Source organism: Chiloscyllium punctatum, chromosome 1 (genome assembly GCF_047496795.1).
Source record: "Chiloscyllium punctatum isolate Juve2018m chromosome 1, sChiPun1.3, whole genome shotgun sequence".
NCBI lineage: Eukaryota > Metazoa > Chordata > Chondrichthyes > Orectolobiformes > Hemiscylliidae > Chiloscyllium > Chiloscyllium punctatum.
Genome location: NC_092739.1, coordinates 145,768,728 through 145,782,742, shown reverse-complemented (window position 1 = coordinate 145,782,742; position 14,015 = coordinate 145,768,728). Strand labels below are relative to the sequence as shown.

At 44.1% G+C, this 14,015-nt stretch overlaps 1 protein-coding gene across 5 annotated transcripts in view; it reads left to right on the top strand.

Annotated features, from left to right (window-relative positions):
* Window positions 1-3,909, top strand: part of ptpra (protein tyrosine phosphatase receptor type A) — a 291,473-nt gene extending 287,564 nt beyond the window's left edge. For all 5 annotated transcript variants that reach the window (XM_072576685.1, XM_072576703.1, XM_072576713.1 and 2 more), the window contains one exon: window positions 1,935-3,909. In XM_072576685.1, the coding sequence (XP_072432786.1) occupies window positions 1,935-2,009 (75 nt within the window). In that variant the 3' untranslated portion in view covers window positions 2,010-3,909. The remainder of the gene's footprint in view (window positions 1-1,934) is intronic.
* The last annotated feature ends 10,106 nt before the right edge of the window (window positions 3,910-14,015 follow it).

The following is a 14,015-nucleotide window of genomic DNA, read 5'->3' as shown; positions in this document are numbered from 1 at the left end:
ACGTAAGAAACTTCCCAAATGTGAGAGAAGTAAGATTACTTACAAGGTAAAAGTTTAGCAATCCCTGGGTGGCAGGGCTGAAGGCAGCAGAGATAATTGATATTTTCCTACTGTAAGCTGCATTCTGTGGGGTACAGTCAGCTCATTTGGCTGATGTCACCATGAAGACCTGACCATGCCAACCTTACCTTTCCCTGAGGCTGTTGACCCTAAAGTTTAATTCAACCCCAGCTGTGCCTCTCTCTCTCTCTCTCTCTCTCTCTAATATGGGACTGTGACAACTTTTACTTTTTCACACTACTGCCATGGAAGCAGTAGCTCAGCTGCCCATCGAATGGAGACAGGCAACCAACTTGAAGTTTCCCACTCCCTTTGTCAGTTTGCAGCTTCTTAAGAGTCCATCAGAGTGAAAGGTGTTTTGACAAGAGCAGTGGATTATTCAGTGGAGCTCAGCCCACTTAAATAGAACAATGCCCAAACACTCAGCCTTCCAAGATTGATTCAATTTTGAACCTCCCTTGCATTCTCCTTGATACCTTGATGTCCATCACTGTGTGGGGTCACTGTGATTCTGCAGTTTCTAGCCCTGTAACTAGACTGGCAGCTTGGAAAAACCTGCCATCTTCAGTTGATGTTAAGTTTCTGCTCCTAATAATGTGATAAAAGAGGTCCTGAGTTGCCCCTGGCTAGACCAGTAAACCTGAAACAACCCCAAAGGAACCTTCACTACTTGAGTAAAATTTTGCCTGCTTCATTGTAAATCTCCCAGAAACATCCCAGTGCAATTCCATAGAATTCTTACATTATGGAAACAGACCATTCAGCCCAACGGGTCCAAACTGACCCTCCGAAAAGTATCCTATCCAGACCCATTTCCCACACCCTATCCCTGTAATCCTGCACTTTCTGTGGCCAACCCGCCTAAACCCCTGAACACTGTGCAATTTAGCATGGTCAATCCATCTAACTTGCACGTCTTTGGACTGTCTTTGGAAAGCGGAGCACCTGGCGAAAACCCACGCAGGTGCAGAGAGAATGTGTAAACTTCACACAGTCGCCCGAGTGTGAAATCAAACCTGGAACCCTGGCATTGTGAGGCAGCAGTGCTAACAACTGAGCCACTGACCACCACCATCACCACAAAAAATCATGAATGCATGTGAATCAGAGTCGATTACGTGAACATCCAGTATAGGTGCATACATTTGAAAATGAGGCAGTATTATTATTGCTGACTGAGAATTTGTTCACATGTCAGGCCAAAAACAGATTTTTCACAGAAATCATGTTTCAAGAAGTCACAATTAGAGTCAGGCTTTAGTGCTGCCTGCTGTTGCTTGCTTTCTGTTTCAGTGTTAAAACACAGACTTATAAAAGAGTTCAGGCTGAACAATTAAAACTGTTCAAAAGGCAAAACATTTCAATCATGTGACAGAAGGGCATGTTTCTTTTGATGTCTTCAAAACTGTTGGGTGTTATAGGAAACAACAATTATCACCACTTCAACCATAATGAGTTTCAATGATTTCCTCTGTTCAGGATTGGCTAGGATATGCAAAGGGACATGTGACATTCCAGAAAGATGCTGAATTGACTTTTGCTCTGTTAATTACTGGAAATTTCCAGAAGCAACCATTAGCCCATTCTATGTTGAAAGTAGCTACTTTAAATCCAGTAAGAGACTATTTTAACAATCAAACATAAGAGTGTAGCTTTAAAGAAAAATAAACTCTCTTTATGTTTTGTGGGCATGACAAAAATGCATCACTACCATTCTGTAACCAACTAAATAAAGCTTTGGGGTTAGCATTACAAAACTCTTCTCCATTTGGATATTTTCTTTGTGATTCATGATTTTTTAAAAATGAAATGCCTAATGGTGTTGCAATCAATTATCGTGTAATGTAACAGGAACTTATTCTTGTTTTCCTCAGGAACAGTATGAATTTTGCTACAAGGTCGTGCAAGAATACATTGATGCATTTTCGGATTATGCCAACTTCAAGTGAAAAATGCTTTCGTAATATTTTGTAATATTGTATTTGTTAATACACCCAAACCTGTGTACATATCTTATTGATTTGAGAGGTTGGTACCATGAGCTTCATATTGGCTAAAAATTTTATATGTAGCAGATGTTTAGCATATTAGTCTAATTTCAGCAGTTTTATTGAGTAACGTAGGCTGATGTTCAGATTGATGTTGATCAAATTTATTTAGTAGCTGCTTGGAAGGGTATTCATTGAATTCAAGGGATAAACAAGATAAGAGTTAAGTCATATAACCACAAAATCTGTGGCTTTATGAGTTGCTGCCCCTGAATCAAATGGTCATCGCCAGTGTTCTGTTTTATTTCAACTTTGTTAAATAATCAAGTTTAAAATACCCTTCTGTCATAATTGATCAGTACCATTTAAATCTGACACCTTTCACTTGGACCATCTCTTTCTCAGGCAATTAACAAGTTTGTAATTGTAGACTTTATATTTTCAATGTTGTGCCATTTTATTTATCAGATTTGAAGTAGAAGCAGTACTTTCCATTATTGAGATTTGTAGAAAGGCAAAACGCCTTCAGAAATGCTTACCTATGCTACTATATTGTAGAAATGCAGACCTGTAAAGAGAATACAATAAGAAAAATACTGCTTTTAAGAAAAGCTTTTTTTGTTTTGCGAGCCTGCACAGGCTGAACTAAAATGTACTGGATATACTACCTGCATAATTTTTCACATAAGCCAAAATCTACAATGTCCTGGTTCTTCACAAGACTTTGGTCTTGTAAAGTTAGAACATATCTCAAACCATTTTATTTTCTCCTGTATTAAAGATACATGGAACTTGTTATAAAGTTCTGTACAAGTTACAAGATGTGTGGGCTTCGACGTAATAAGTTTGGAAATACAATCTTGATAGGACAATGCAAAAGAACATTCTTTAACCATAGCTACTGTGTACTGTACATACGAGCTGCAACTTGAAGGATATTGAATTATCTGTTATGTTTGTTCTTAAAATCTACTTGTTTAAGCTTCTGTCTCAATAAGTTTTTAAGAAAGTAAGTGAGTAATCTGGACGTTTCTAAAATGTGAAAGATTTGCCTGGGATTTACCATCACTTTCTTTTAGACGCAACTGCCTCATTTTCCAACTTTTCCCTTATTCACATAGCCTTTGTGCAAAGGTGGAGCTTAATGTTAGTAGCTTGCACAGGGAGGGAAAAAGACCAATTAAATTCAATGATTAAAACATCATGTTTATGTATCTAGTTTTGGACCAAAACTTAATTATTCAAGTTGTGGCTTAAAAAAAACTTCACAGTTTAAAATTGATCTTTTTTTAAAAAAACTAGTTTTAAATGTAAATGTCTTTGATTTATCATTCGCTCCTAACAATTATATTTTTTCTTAAAATGTACAAATAACTGCAGTTTCTTAACCTGTATTTATTTTTTTATGATAAGGAAAAAATTTGGTGGATTTTTTTAAGTTTATTTTTAAGTTTATCTTTTAGTAGTTTAGGAGCACTCATTGCCAGGTAATTGAGGTGAAGCCAGGTTGGGTCAATATTTGGAAGACATAGCTTACGCCAGCTTGTACTCTGACCTGTATGACATATGGTGCATAGTCCCATTAAGTTATTTGAGTTTTGATCATGGCATATTTGAAAACATGACACAGCTGTTTACCAAGTTCTCCATAGTGCATTCAGTGGATAGACTATGCTAATTTACTATATGTTGAATGGATTAAATGTCAGCTTACTATTTTCAGTAATTCTGCTATCACTGATCGCACTAATGTAAATAGACATTGACTGAATCCCTGACTCTTAAAACTTTGGTATTTTGGGACAATGGCTAAGCTAAAGCTATAATTGGAATAAATGTGCTCATTAAAAAACAAGTTCTTTGGGTGTTTATTTCATTTTTGTTTTGAATAAACTACTTGTTGAAAACTGCAAAACTAGGCCAGTTTTCTTTTTACCATCATTCTAAATGTGTTTGAACATCCAGAAACACAATGTGTAAGGTTAAGATTTGATGAGTAAATGCTGCTGTTCCACGCCTTTACGGGTGTTATGTTGTTCATACTGTTAAAAGTAAGCAATTTATATCAAACATAAAATACTGTATACGTATCCATTGTCATTAACTAAATTATTTGACAAGGTATCAAAATGTAAGCTGAAGGTGTTCATTCCTGTTGACACATTCACAGAGCTAGACAGAATAGAAAGAGGCCCTTCGGCCCTCCATGTCTATGCATATCAACTAAAACAAAATTACTCTAATCCCATCTATCTGCACTGTTGTAACATAAGAATACAATATCCAATTTACGCACAGCAAGCTCCACCAACAACGTGATAATTTTTTTGTGATTATGTGGGAGGGGGTAGGAAATGTTATGATCCTGCAAATGGTGGAGCAGGCTTGTGGGGCAGAACAACTTACTCCTGTTCTTTTTTCTTGTACTCTAATGGTCTTACATTAAGTAAGATTTAAACATTGGTCCAAAGCACTATGCTCTGTGATCATTTAGTCGGATGGGCCTTGGTTTAATGCCTCAACTTAAAGACAGAATTTCATAGTGCTCTTACTTTTGCTATTCTAGGGGCTACAAGGCCTTGTTCCACAGTGTGGCCCAAATAAGCTATTTCTGCTTTGGCAATTTCACTTTTAGCCAGATTTATAATCAAGCTGGCTCTTCGTAACTGATCAAACAACTTGTTTAACTCTTAATAATATTCCTCCCATGATTGGCTGATCACAAATCATTGTAAATAACACAGTTGCATAATCCTTTAAATATATTGTTTATTATTCATTGACAATTTACTTATGTGTTTTTCAGCTCTAATGGCACAATTTTACGTTGATAAATTTCATCTAGCATTTCAAAAACTCCTTTGGCTCTCTCAGTTAGTGCAATGCAATATCCCTCTAATATATCAACTTTTGTGTCAAAATTTGCTTGTCCTGTCTTCTCAATGCAGTCCTCTAATCAACAATGTAAATTATGAATGCTTTTACCGTCAAGACTAAGATAGCTAGGTATTGTTTGATTTATGCCTTTCACTTTTCGTGTCTCACTTATTTTTTGTCTTCCATTCAGTATCTTTCAGTCCATTTCATGTTCAGTTTATAATTTTGGACTCTAGTCAAAATTATGTGGGAGCCAGTCAATATTTAGGGAGATAATCCTTGTGATAACACTTCACATGAATCACAGAATTATTATGTCTATGCTGGTTCTGTTACCTAGTGCCAGTCTCATGCTTTCCTATATCCCTGCACACCTTTTCTATCCAAATAATCACCCATTGCTGTCTTGAATGTCTCAATTGAACCTGTCTCCACTGTATTTCCAGCAGTATATTGCATACAAAAATCATTTGCTCTATGAAAAAGCTTTTTTCTGTCAACACCCTTGCTTCATTTGCACATCGCATTTAATCTATTCATTCTCATTCCTTTAGCTTTTATAAGTGGAAACAGCTTCACTCTTTCTGCTCTGTCCAGCCCTAGCTGCTCGTCTGTGTCAGCGAAAGGTGGTGAGGGAACCAACAAAAAGGAAAAAACATATTTGACCTCATCAATCTGCTGGTTACAGATGTATCTGCAGATGAAGTATTGGTAAGAGTGACTACCACATAGTCCTTGGGTGGCTGTCAGGAGCAGTTTCATCACTTGGATCATTGAATCAATGCATTTGTCAAATGGGCACCCAGCAGACAATCTGAATCCTGTCACTGGGGTGTCTGTATTAAATCATCCTTGTTCTCCTGTTAGTGTTCTATCAGTCTCCCGATTTCCCTGTTGGTGTTGTCATTCCTTCTATTGGTGACGTGGAATTGCTGTCCAGGAGTCTGAACAAGTCTGCTTTGTCTGTAATTCTCTTGGTTCCCATGTTGGTTTACTATTCCTCCCCCTATTGGAAACATCAGGAATTGCTATCAGGCAGTCTGAGTGAGTCTGTTCAGTCTGTATTAGCCTTGGTGAAGGGATGCTGTTAAGAGTATGCATTATAGCGACTCGGGAATGTTCGGGTTGCCTGACTGAGAGGAGATTCTCAGGAATCTGTGATATGTCTGTTATGCCAGTGAGCGGTAAGTGATTCCAATCTGTCAAATAGTCTCCCATTGAGTCACTTAAAGCATTCGGGGGTCCCTTGGGTGTGAAAGCTGCCGTCAGTGATCATGATGGAAGTGTATCATTTCCATAAGCGGGTGGGAGGGTGCTCTGAGAATTTGTCATAGGGTGTCCTTGGTCTTGTTATTTGTTCTAAAATTGTGGTATCTGCCATATATATATAAGGTAGTGAGAGTGGCTGTGTTGTGTGACAAAGGCTATTAACTGGTCCACATGGTCCCAGTCGGTTTTACCCCATGGTTAGTAGAACCTTATAGACCGAGGTGCTAGCTTTATTCACCACCATGTGTGGACCCGAATATTGAGGGCAAAGAAAGGAGCTAGATTGTAGATGTGTAGCATTACTTGCTATCCTATGGGGTATTTGACTGTGTTAACTCTGCTATCGAAGTAAGCCTTGCTTACTTTCTTTTTGGTCCCTGACCTAACAGCTGCTGCTAACTGAGTGGCTTTGATATTCTCACTGGGCTGCTGTATGGCTTTTTCGTGGGCGAGTGCAGTGAGTGCAGGTTCTGTCAGGTCCAGGTCGAACACATAATCGGTTCCTTTCATGGGTCAGCCAGTCCTCAGGGTATGGGGGCATATCCTGTAGAGCTGGCAATGGTGTTGCAGACCATCATGAGGACAAACGGAAGTACTGTCTCCAGGTCTTGTTATTCTGTTGCACTGTTTTCCTAATCATCCCTTTCAGAGCACAGTTCATTCTCTCTATGATCCCACTGGATTGGGGTGGTATGCAATGTGGAATTTCTTCTTGCTACCAAGCATAGTCATTGCATTCTGCATGACTCGGCTGGTGAAGTGGATTCCCTGATCTGCAGTGAAACTGCTGGGTAGACTCCATCTTGTAAACACCTGTTGTGTTAGGATAAGTGTGGTAGCTGGCTGTATTAGCCCTAACAGGAAAAGCCACGACTCATTTTGCAAAAGTGTCTATTACGATAAGGGTGTAGGTCTATCCATTTTTACATGGTGGTAGGGAACCTATATAGTCCATTTGCTTTGTCCAGGGCCCTTCCACTGGATGTGTGTGTCTTAGTTCTCCCTTCCAGGCATACATGTCTGGATTGTTCTGGGCTCACACCAGACAGTTCTCTATGCAGTGTGTTATACTTTTATGTAGTTCGGGCCACCAACACCGTTCTTTCATGTGTTCCGTAGTGGCCTTTGTTCCCGGTGCCCATGCCTGTCATGGTATTGATATATAATTTGGTTCCTGTCCTAAGTCAGGACCACACAGACTCGTACCTTTAGGATTAACCTATCCCGTATTGTAGGGAATCTTTCCACCTAGCGTAGGCATCCAAATAAATCTCTGCCATAATCTGTTTTAACGAATCGCGTGGTGCTGCTCTTGTCAAAGGTCCGCTATATTTGTCTGACTGGCAGTAGCTGTATTGTCCTACTCACCTAGGGGCGGCTGCCATAATTCTCCTACTTGAGCCCCTTTTTGGCTAATTCGCCAGCTCTGCGGTTTCCATCTGAGGATGTTTTGTGATGGCTTCTAACTTGAATTATGACATATTTCCTTCCACTGGTGGCCTGTAGTATATACTATCAAGACGACTGATGGTAGTGGGAGAAAGTGAGGTCTGCAGATGCTGGAGATCAGAGTCAAGAGTGTGTTGCTGGGAAAGCCCAACAGGTCAGACAGCATCCTGATGAAGGGCTTATGCCCAAAACATCGATTCTCCTGTTCCTCAGATGTTGCCTGACCTGCTGTGCTTTTCCAGCAACACACTTTCGACTGATGGAAGTGGTCTCCCATCAGTAGAAATGAAACCTCTAGCTTTCCGTGTAGTAAGAACTCATTGAGGCTGTAGCACACATATATGCTGTCCGAATATATATCTTCGGGTGGAGGGAACAGATCGGGGTAGGTGACTACGTCGGCCAAGGCTGCTAATTCCACAAACTGGGCACTCAGATGGCAGGGTAATTTTAACGTTACTTCAACCAGTGGCTGTCCTTGAGTGTCGGTCATGTATATCCCACTGCCAGTGGTTCGACTGCCATCCTCTACTGTGGAGCATCCATTTACATAAATTCTGATGGCTGTTGGGGTGTTTAGTGGCTATCATCTGACAGTCATGTGGCCTTCCCCTATAATTTAGGTTATTGGCTAGAAAGGTGGGGTGGTGGTCTGACCGTGATGTCCCGACCCTGAAGTAGTAGTGTCCATCATGCGGCTTGAATCTGGCTCACAGACCCATCTTTGATTTGGCCGTCCAGCAGAAGCTGGATCATTTTGAATCCTAGCCCGTGTAACAGATCCAGGAGCTGAATGTGCTCCTCCTTTGTTTCTGTTTGTAGAAGCAGGTCGCCTACATATTGGATTATGCAGCCAGGCCAGGAACACCTTTCTAGTCCCTTGGCTAATGGTCTATTGAAAATCAAGAGTGAGTTATGGAACCCTTAGGGTAGACAAGTCCAGGTATACAGTTGTTCCTGGAAGATAAACGTGAATTTGTACTGACAGGACTAATTCAAGGGTATGGACCGGAAACCATTGATGACATCGTGTACTGTGAAATACTTCGCGTGTGGGACTTGCTTCATTATTGAGGTCGGGCTGGTAGCTACTGTTGGTGCAGTGAGAGAGGTGACTTTATTAAGTTCTTGATAATCAATGGTTACATGCTGTGAACCATCTGGTTTCCTGACTAGCCAAATTGGAGCATTATTAGTGATGGCTGCAGGCAACACTCCTTGCTGTAACAAACTGCCAACCACCTTGGACACTTTCCCCTCTGCCTGTCTGAGGAAACCATATTATTTTTGTAGTTTTGGGTTGGACCCCTCGATTATCACATCTCCTAGGGTACGCTCACAGTCATGTTTATGCTGGGTGAAAGCCTTCTGTGTTTTATAATTACCTTTCTCGTAGCCGGATCCTTAGTCATTGTCCGTGGATTAAACCAAAACTTGCCTGTTGTGCTGATTTGATTAGCATAATGGCCCACTGAACCATCTGATTTCCTGACCGGTCCATAAACTCCCACCTACACACACACTCATGTAGACCCTCTCACATACACTCCCACACACACCCTCTCACAGACTTATACCCCTTTACACACATACACGCACTCTCTCTCTCACAGGCACCCATTACCCACCCCCACCACACACACACACACAAGCACAAGTTTGTGGGATAAATTTGTACTTTCAAAATTACATGGATTCATGCAGTTTTTTAGCAAAGTAAAATGTAAGATGCTATAAATCCGTTTTTTTAGATTAGAATCAGTCTGACCGTTGTGGCACAGATAGTCTCACACAGGGAAACTCGCACCTTCCACACAGTATCTGGGCCAACATGACACCAATTGTTAAAGTTCACTTGACAATGTAACTTCTAAAAAAGTTTTGTGATTTACATATGAAAGAACTGAAACCAACACGGTCATTCTAACAGATGAGAGATTTAACAAACAATCCTGGTCTTTTTCGATATATAATTTCAACTCATCACACTAAACGTTTGCTATAAATTCTGTATCTTACAATCTTATACTCCACAACCACCTGATGAAGGAGCAGCGCTCCGAAAGCTAGTGCTTCCAGTCAAACCTGTTGGACTATAACCTAGTGTTGTGTGAATGTTAACTTTGTACACCCCAGTCCAACACCGGCATCGCCAAATCGTGATGATGGATGGGGTATTCATGCCTGGAGATAATTGCCATATGCAAGCATTCACTGGGTCGAAACTAAGGTTATACCTAGTCATATAATCAATGCCAAGGATGTGTTCTGCGCCTGGGGCGGAGGTCAATTAAAATAGCAGGGTGTTGTTATGTAATGTCATCCAGTTTAAATTCTGTTGGTTCAGTAATATACCCCTCCTGTACATGGCCAGTAAACTCCTGTAACCTACCAGGGTAAATTATAAATCTTTAGGTGTTCAGGGTTGTGCGGATTCCTCCCGTATCCCAAAGAAACTTGACAGGGCGGCCTCCGACCTCGCCATTGACTAATGGTCTACCTGCCCCATCCCACTGTGCCGCAGGCCCACACTGGGGAGGCAGAAGCCTGATATCATGTGGATGCATCATAGGCTGGGAGTGGGGGGTACATGCGATGGCCTGTGTCCATGGCATGGACCTGAGCCTGTCAAGTTAGGCCTTCAAACGAGAGTTTGTGATTCCCTCTATCACCCCATGGTCCTGCTGTGGTCAGTGGACCCTGTGGCTATCAGTGCGGTAGCATATGGGCTGTATGTTCTCATGCATAACGAGCTGTGTACCCATGTGTTCCCCTGCTGTCCCCCTCTATCTCTCCCCATGGCTGTGCATGGTGGAATTGGGTTCCTTTAAGAGATCTCAGCTTCCATCATTCCTCCACACCAGTCCCTGGTTGGAAGTTCCAAAAAGAAGCATTTTCCCTCCTTTCTCTACCTCGCCTTTATCTAATTCATTTCTTTCTCTTACACCCGGAATATTCTTCTCAGAATCCATGCCTCATTGTGGCTTGGCTCTGTGGGATCAAAATTCCCACAGACCTTCCAGCTCTCATTGGTGGCATGGGAAACTAGAATCCTTGCCCACTCAGTTGGGTCAGCCTCAGATAACTGATGTCTGTCTAAGTCTCCATAAACTCCTGTAAAGTGTGCCTGTAAGCGACTGGCAAAGGTAGTTGGGTGCTCCCCTTTCTTTTACCAGCACTTATTCAACTCATCCACAGGGTCACCTTTATTAGAACCAAGTACTTTTTCATGTGGGCAAGGGTTCCTTTCCCCTGCATGTAGTGGGGCTGGAATCACAGACTGTACTGACTGGACTGAACACATTACAATCAGTTTCACCTCCTCTCTCGTCCAGCCCATGTAAAACTTTCTGCTGCCTGACCTTCTCAAAGAACATAAATGGTTGAGCTGATAGTTCAAATTTGGGAATCTTTATCGTGATCTCTGCTAACGGTGCTACAGTAAATGTGATGGTGTATGTGACTTGGGGGGGGGGCGGGGTTGCAGCAAGTTTGCCTGATTCTTCTGGTCCTGAGCTGCAATTTTCAACTTTAATTCTGCGATCTACCTTTTTGCGTCCTCTAGTTCATAATGAACATTATTTAAATCCTGCTCTGTTCCTAATAACTGTCGTAAACAGCACATTACTGGTGTAAGGCAAAAGTGAGGACTGCGGATGCTGGAGATTAGACTCAAGAGTGTGGTGCTGGAAAAGCACAGCAGGTGGGGCAGCATCAGAGGAGCAGTAAAGTTATCAAATACAGAAACGCTCCCGTGAGACTAATCAACGTGTACGCCCCAGTGGGTAAGAGTGAACGGTTGGCCGTCCTGCAACAGCTTCCACTGCTGCTGGCTACGTCCAGGCCGGTCATTCTGGCCGGAGACTTCAACTGCATCATTGATGCTGATGGACGATCCGGCGGGGGGGACAGTAAACCGGACGCTACGTCCAGGGCCCTGATGGAAACGGTCAAAGACGCCAAGCTGCACGACGTCTTCAGCGCCCCTGCAGATGGAGCGCAGCGTAGATACACCTGGTCACGGGCAGACGGGTCTATCCGCTCAAGGATAGATTACCTGTTTGTGTCCCGAACGCTCTCGGTCAGATCCACCGACGTCAAGCCGGTGTTCTTCTCTGACCACTGCCTCCTGCTGGCCGACTGTCACCTACAGGACGAACAGCGGGCGGGCAAGGGAACGTGGAAACTGAACACTAAGCTGTTGACCCCGGGAAACATCGAAGAGCTCAAGAGGGATTACGCAGGTTGGAGAACCGTGAAGCCCCTCTTTGAGTCTCCAGCGGACTGGTGGGAAACGGTAAAAGGGAACATCAAGAGGTTCTTTATCCTCAAAGGTGTCCAGGAGGCGAGAGAGAGGCGGGGAAAACTGTCCCAGCTCCAGGAAAGTATGCAGAACCTGCTCCTGCTGCAGACGATGGGGGTGGATGTCACGGAGGACCTCAAGGAGGTGAAGGGCCAGCAAGCCTCGCTCTTTGCCTCGGAGGCCTCCAGGATAATCTTCCGGTCCAGGGTCCGCTCGGTGGAGCAGGACGAGACGTGCTCACGTTTCTTCTTCCAGAAGGTGCACAAAGAGAGCTCCGTGCTCAGCAGCCTGAAGAAAGAAGATGGCTCGGTAACGTCATCTCAGGCTGACGTCATGAGGATCAGCAAATCCTTCTACGCCAGCCTGTATGACTCGAAGCCGACCGACAGCGCGGCCTCCCAGTCGTTCCTGTCCTCTATCACGGAGGTCCTAGATGACGGAACACGAGAGAGGCTGGACCAGCCGCTATCTCTGGATGAACTGACCAAGGCCCTCGAGTCCTTCGAAAAGAATAAAACTCCCGGAAGCGACGGCTTACCGGTCGAGGTTTATTCCGCTCTTTGGGACTTGATCGGCCAGGACCTGCTGGAGGTGTATGTCAGTATGCTCCGGGCAGGTACCATGAGTGAATCCATGAGGAAAGGCATCATCACCCTCGTCTACAAGCGGAAGGGGGAGAGGGAGGAAATTAGAAATTGGAGACCGATCTCACTGTTAAATGCAGACTACAAAATCCTGTCAAAGGTCATCGCCAACCGGGTCAGGTCTGCTCTGGGATCGGTGATCCACCCGGACCAAACCTGTGCTGTACCGGGCAGGAAGATCTCTGAGAGTCTCGCACTCCTCAGGGATACGATCGCCTACGTGCAGGACAGGGGGATGGACACCTGCCTCATCAGCCTGGACCAGGAGAAAGCCTTTGACAGGATATCGCATACATATATGAGGGATGTCCTCTCCAAAATGGGCTTTGGGGAGGGAATCGGAAATTGGATCAGACTGCTCTACACCAACATTGTCAGTGCAGTCTCAATCAATGGGTGGGAATCAGATAGCTTCCCTGTAAGATCTGGAGTCAGGCAGGGATGCCCCCTCTCACCCGCCTTGTTTGTGTGTTGCATAGAGCCATTTGCCGAATCCATCAGGAAGGATGCGAGCCTGAGGGGGGTGACTATTCCTGGCAGCGGGGGCCTGCAGGTTAAGGCCTCCCTGTACATGGATGACGTCGCTGTTTTCTGCTCGGATCCGCTGTCCGTGCACAGACTCGTGTGCATCTGCGACCAGTTCGAACGGGCCTCGGGGGCCAAGGTAAACCGAGGCAAGAGCGAGGCCATGCTCTTCGGGAACTGGGCCGACCAATCCTCTATCCCCTTCACCGTCAGGACTGACCACCTGAAGGTGCTGGGTATTTGGTTCGGGGGGGCTGGGGCGTGCGCCAAGACCTGGGAGGAGCGGATCAGGAAGATGAGACAGAAACTAGGCAGATGGGGGCAACGGTCGCTCTCCATCGCGGGAAAAAACCTGGTCATCAGGTGTGAGGTACTCTCAGTATTGCTATATGTGGCACAGGTCTGGCCTATTCCCAGGACCTGTGCCGCCGCAGTCACCCGGGCCATCTTCCAATTCATTTGGAGATCAAAGATGGACCGGGTCCGAAGAGACTCAATGTACAAAGACCGGTGCAATGGGGGAAAAAACACGCCCAATGCCACCCTCACCCTGATGGCCACCTTTGTGTGTGGCTGCATCAAGCTGTGCGTGGATCCCCGGTACGCAAACACCAAGTGTCACTACGTACTGAGGTTCTACCTGTCCCCGGTGTTGCGAAGGATGGGCCTGGCCTCGCTGCCGCGGAACGCTCCGAGTAGTTGGACCGTTCCGTATCACCTGTCCTTCGTGGAGATATTTATGAGGAAAAACACCTTTGACCACAAGTCCATCAGGAAGTGGTCAGCACGTAGCGTCCTTGAGACCCTTCGGGAAAAGGAGAGGGCGGATCCTGTCGAGCGGTTCCCTGAGCAGACTGTCAAAGCCATTTGGCAGAATGCCTCATCGCCAGAACTTTCCAA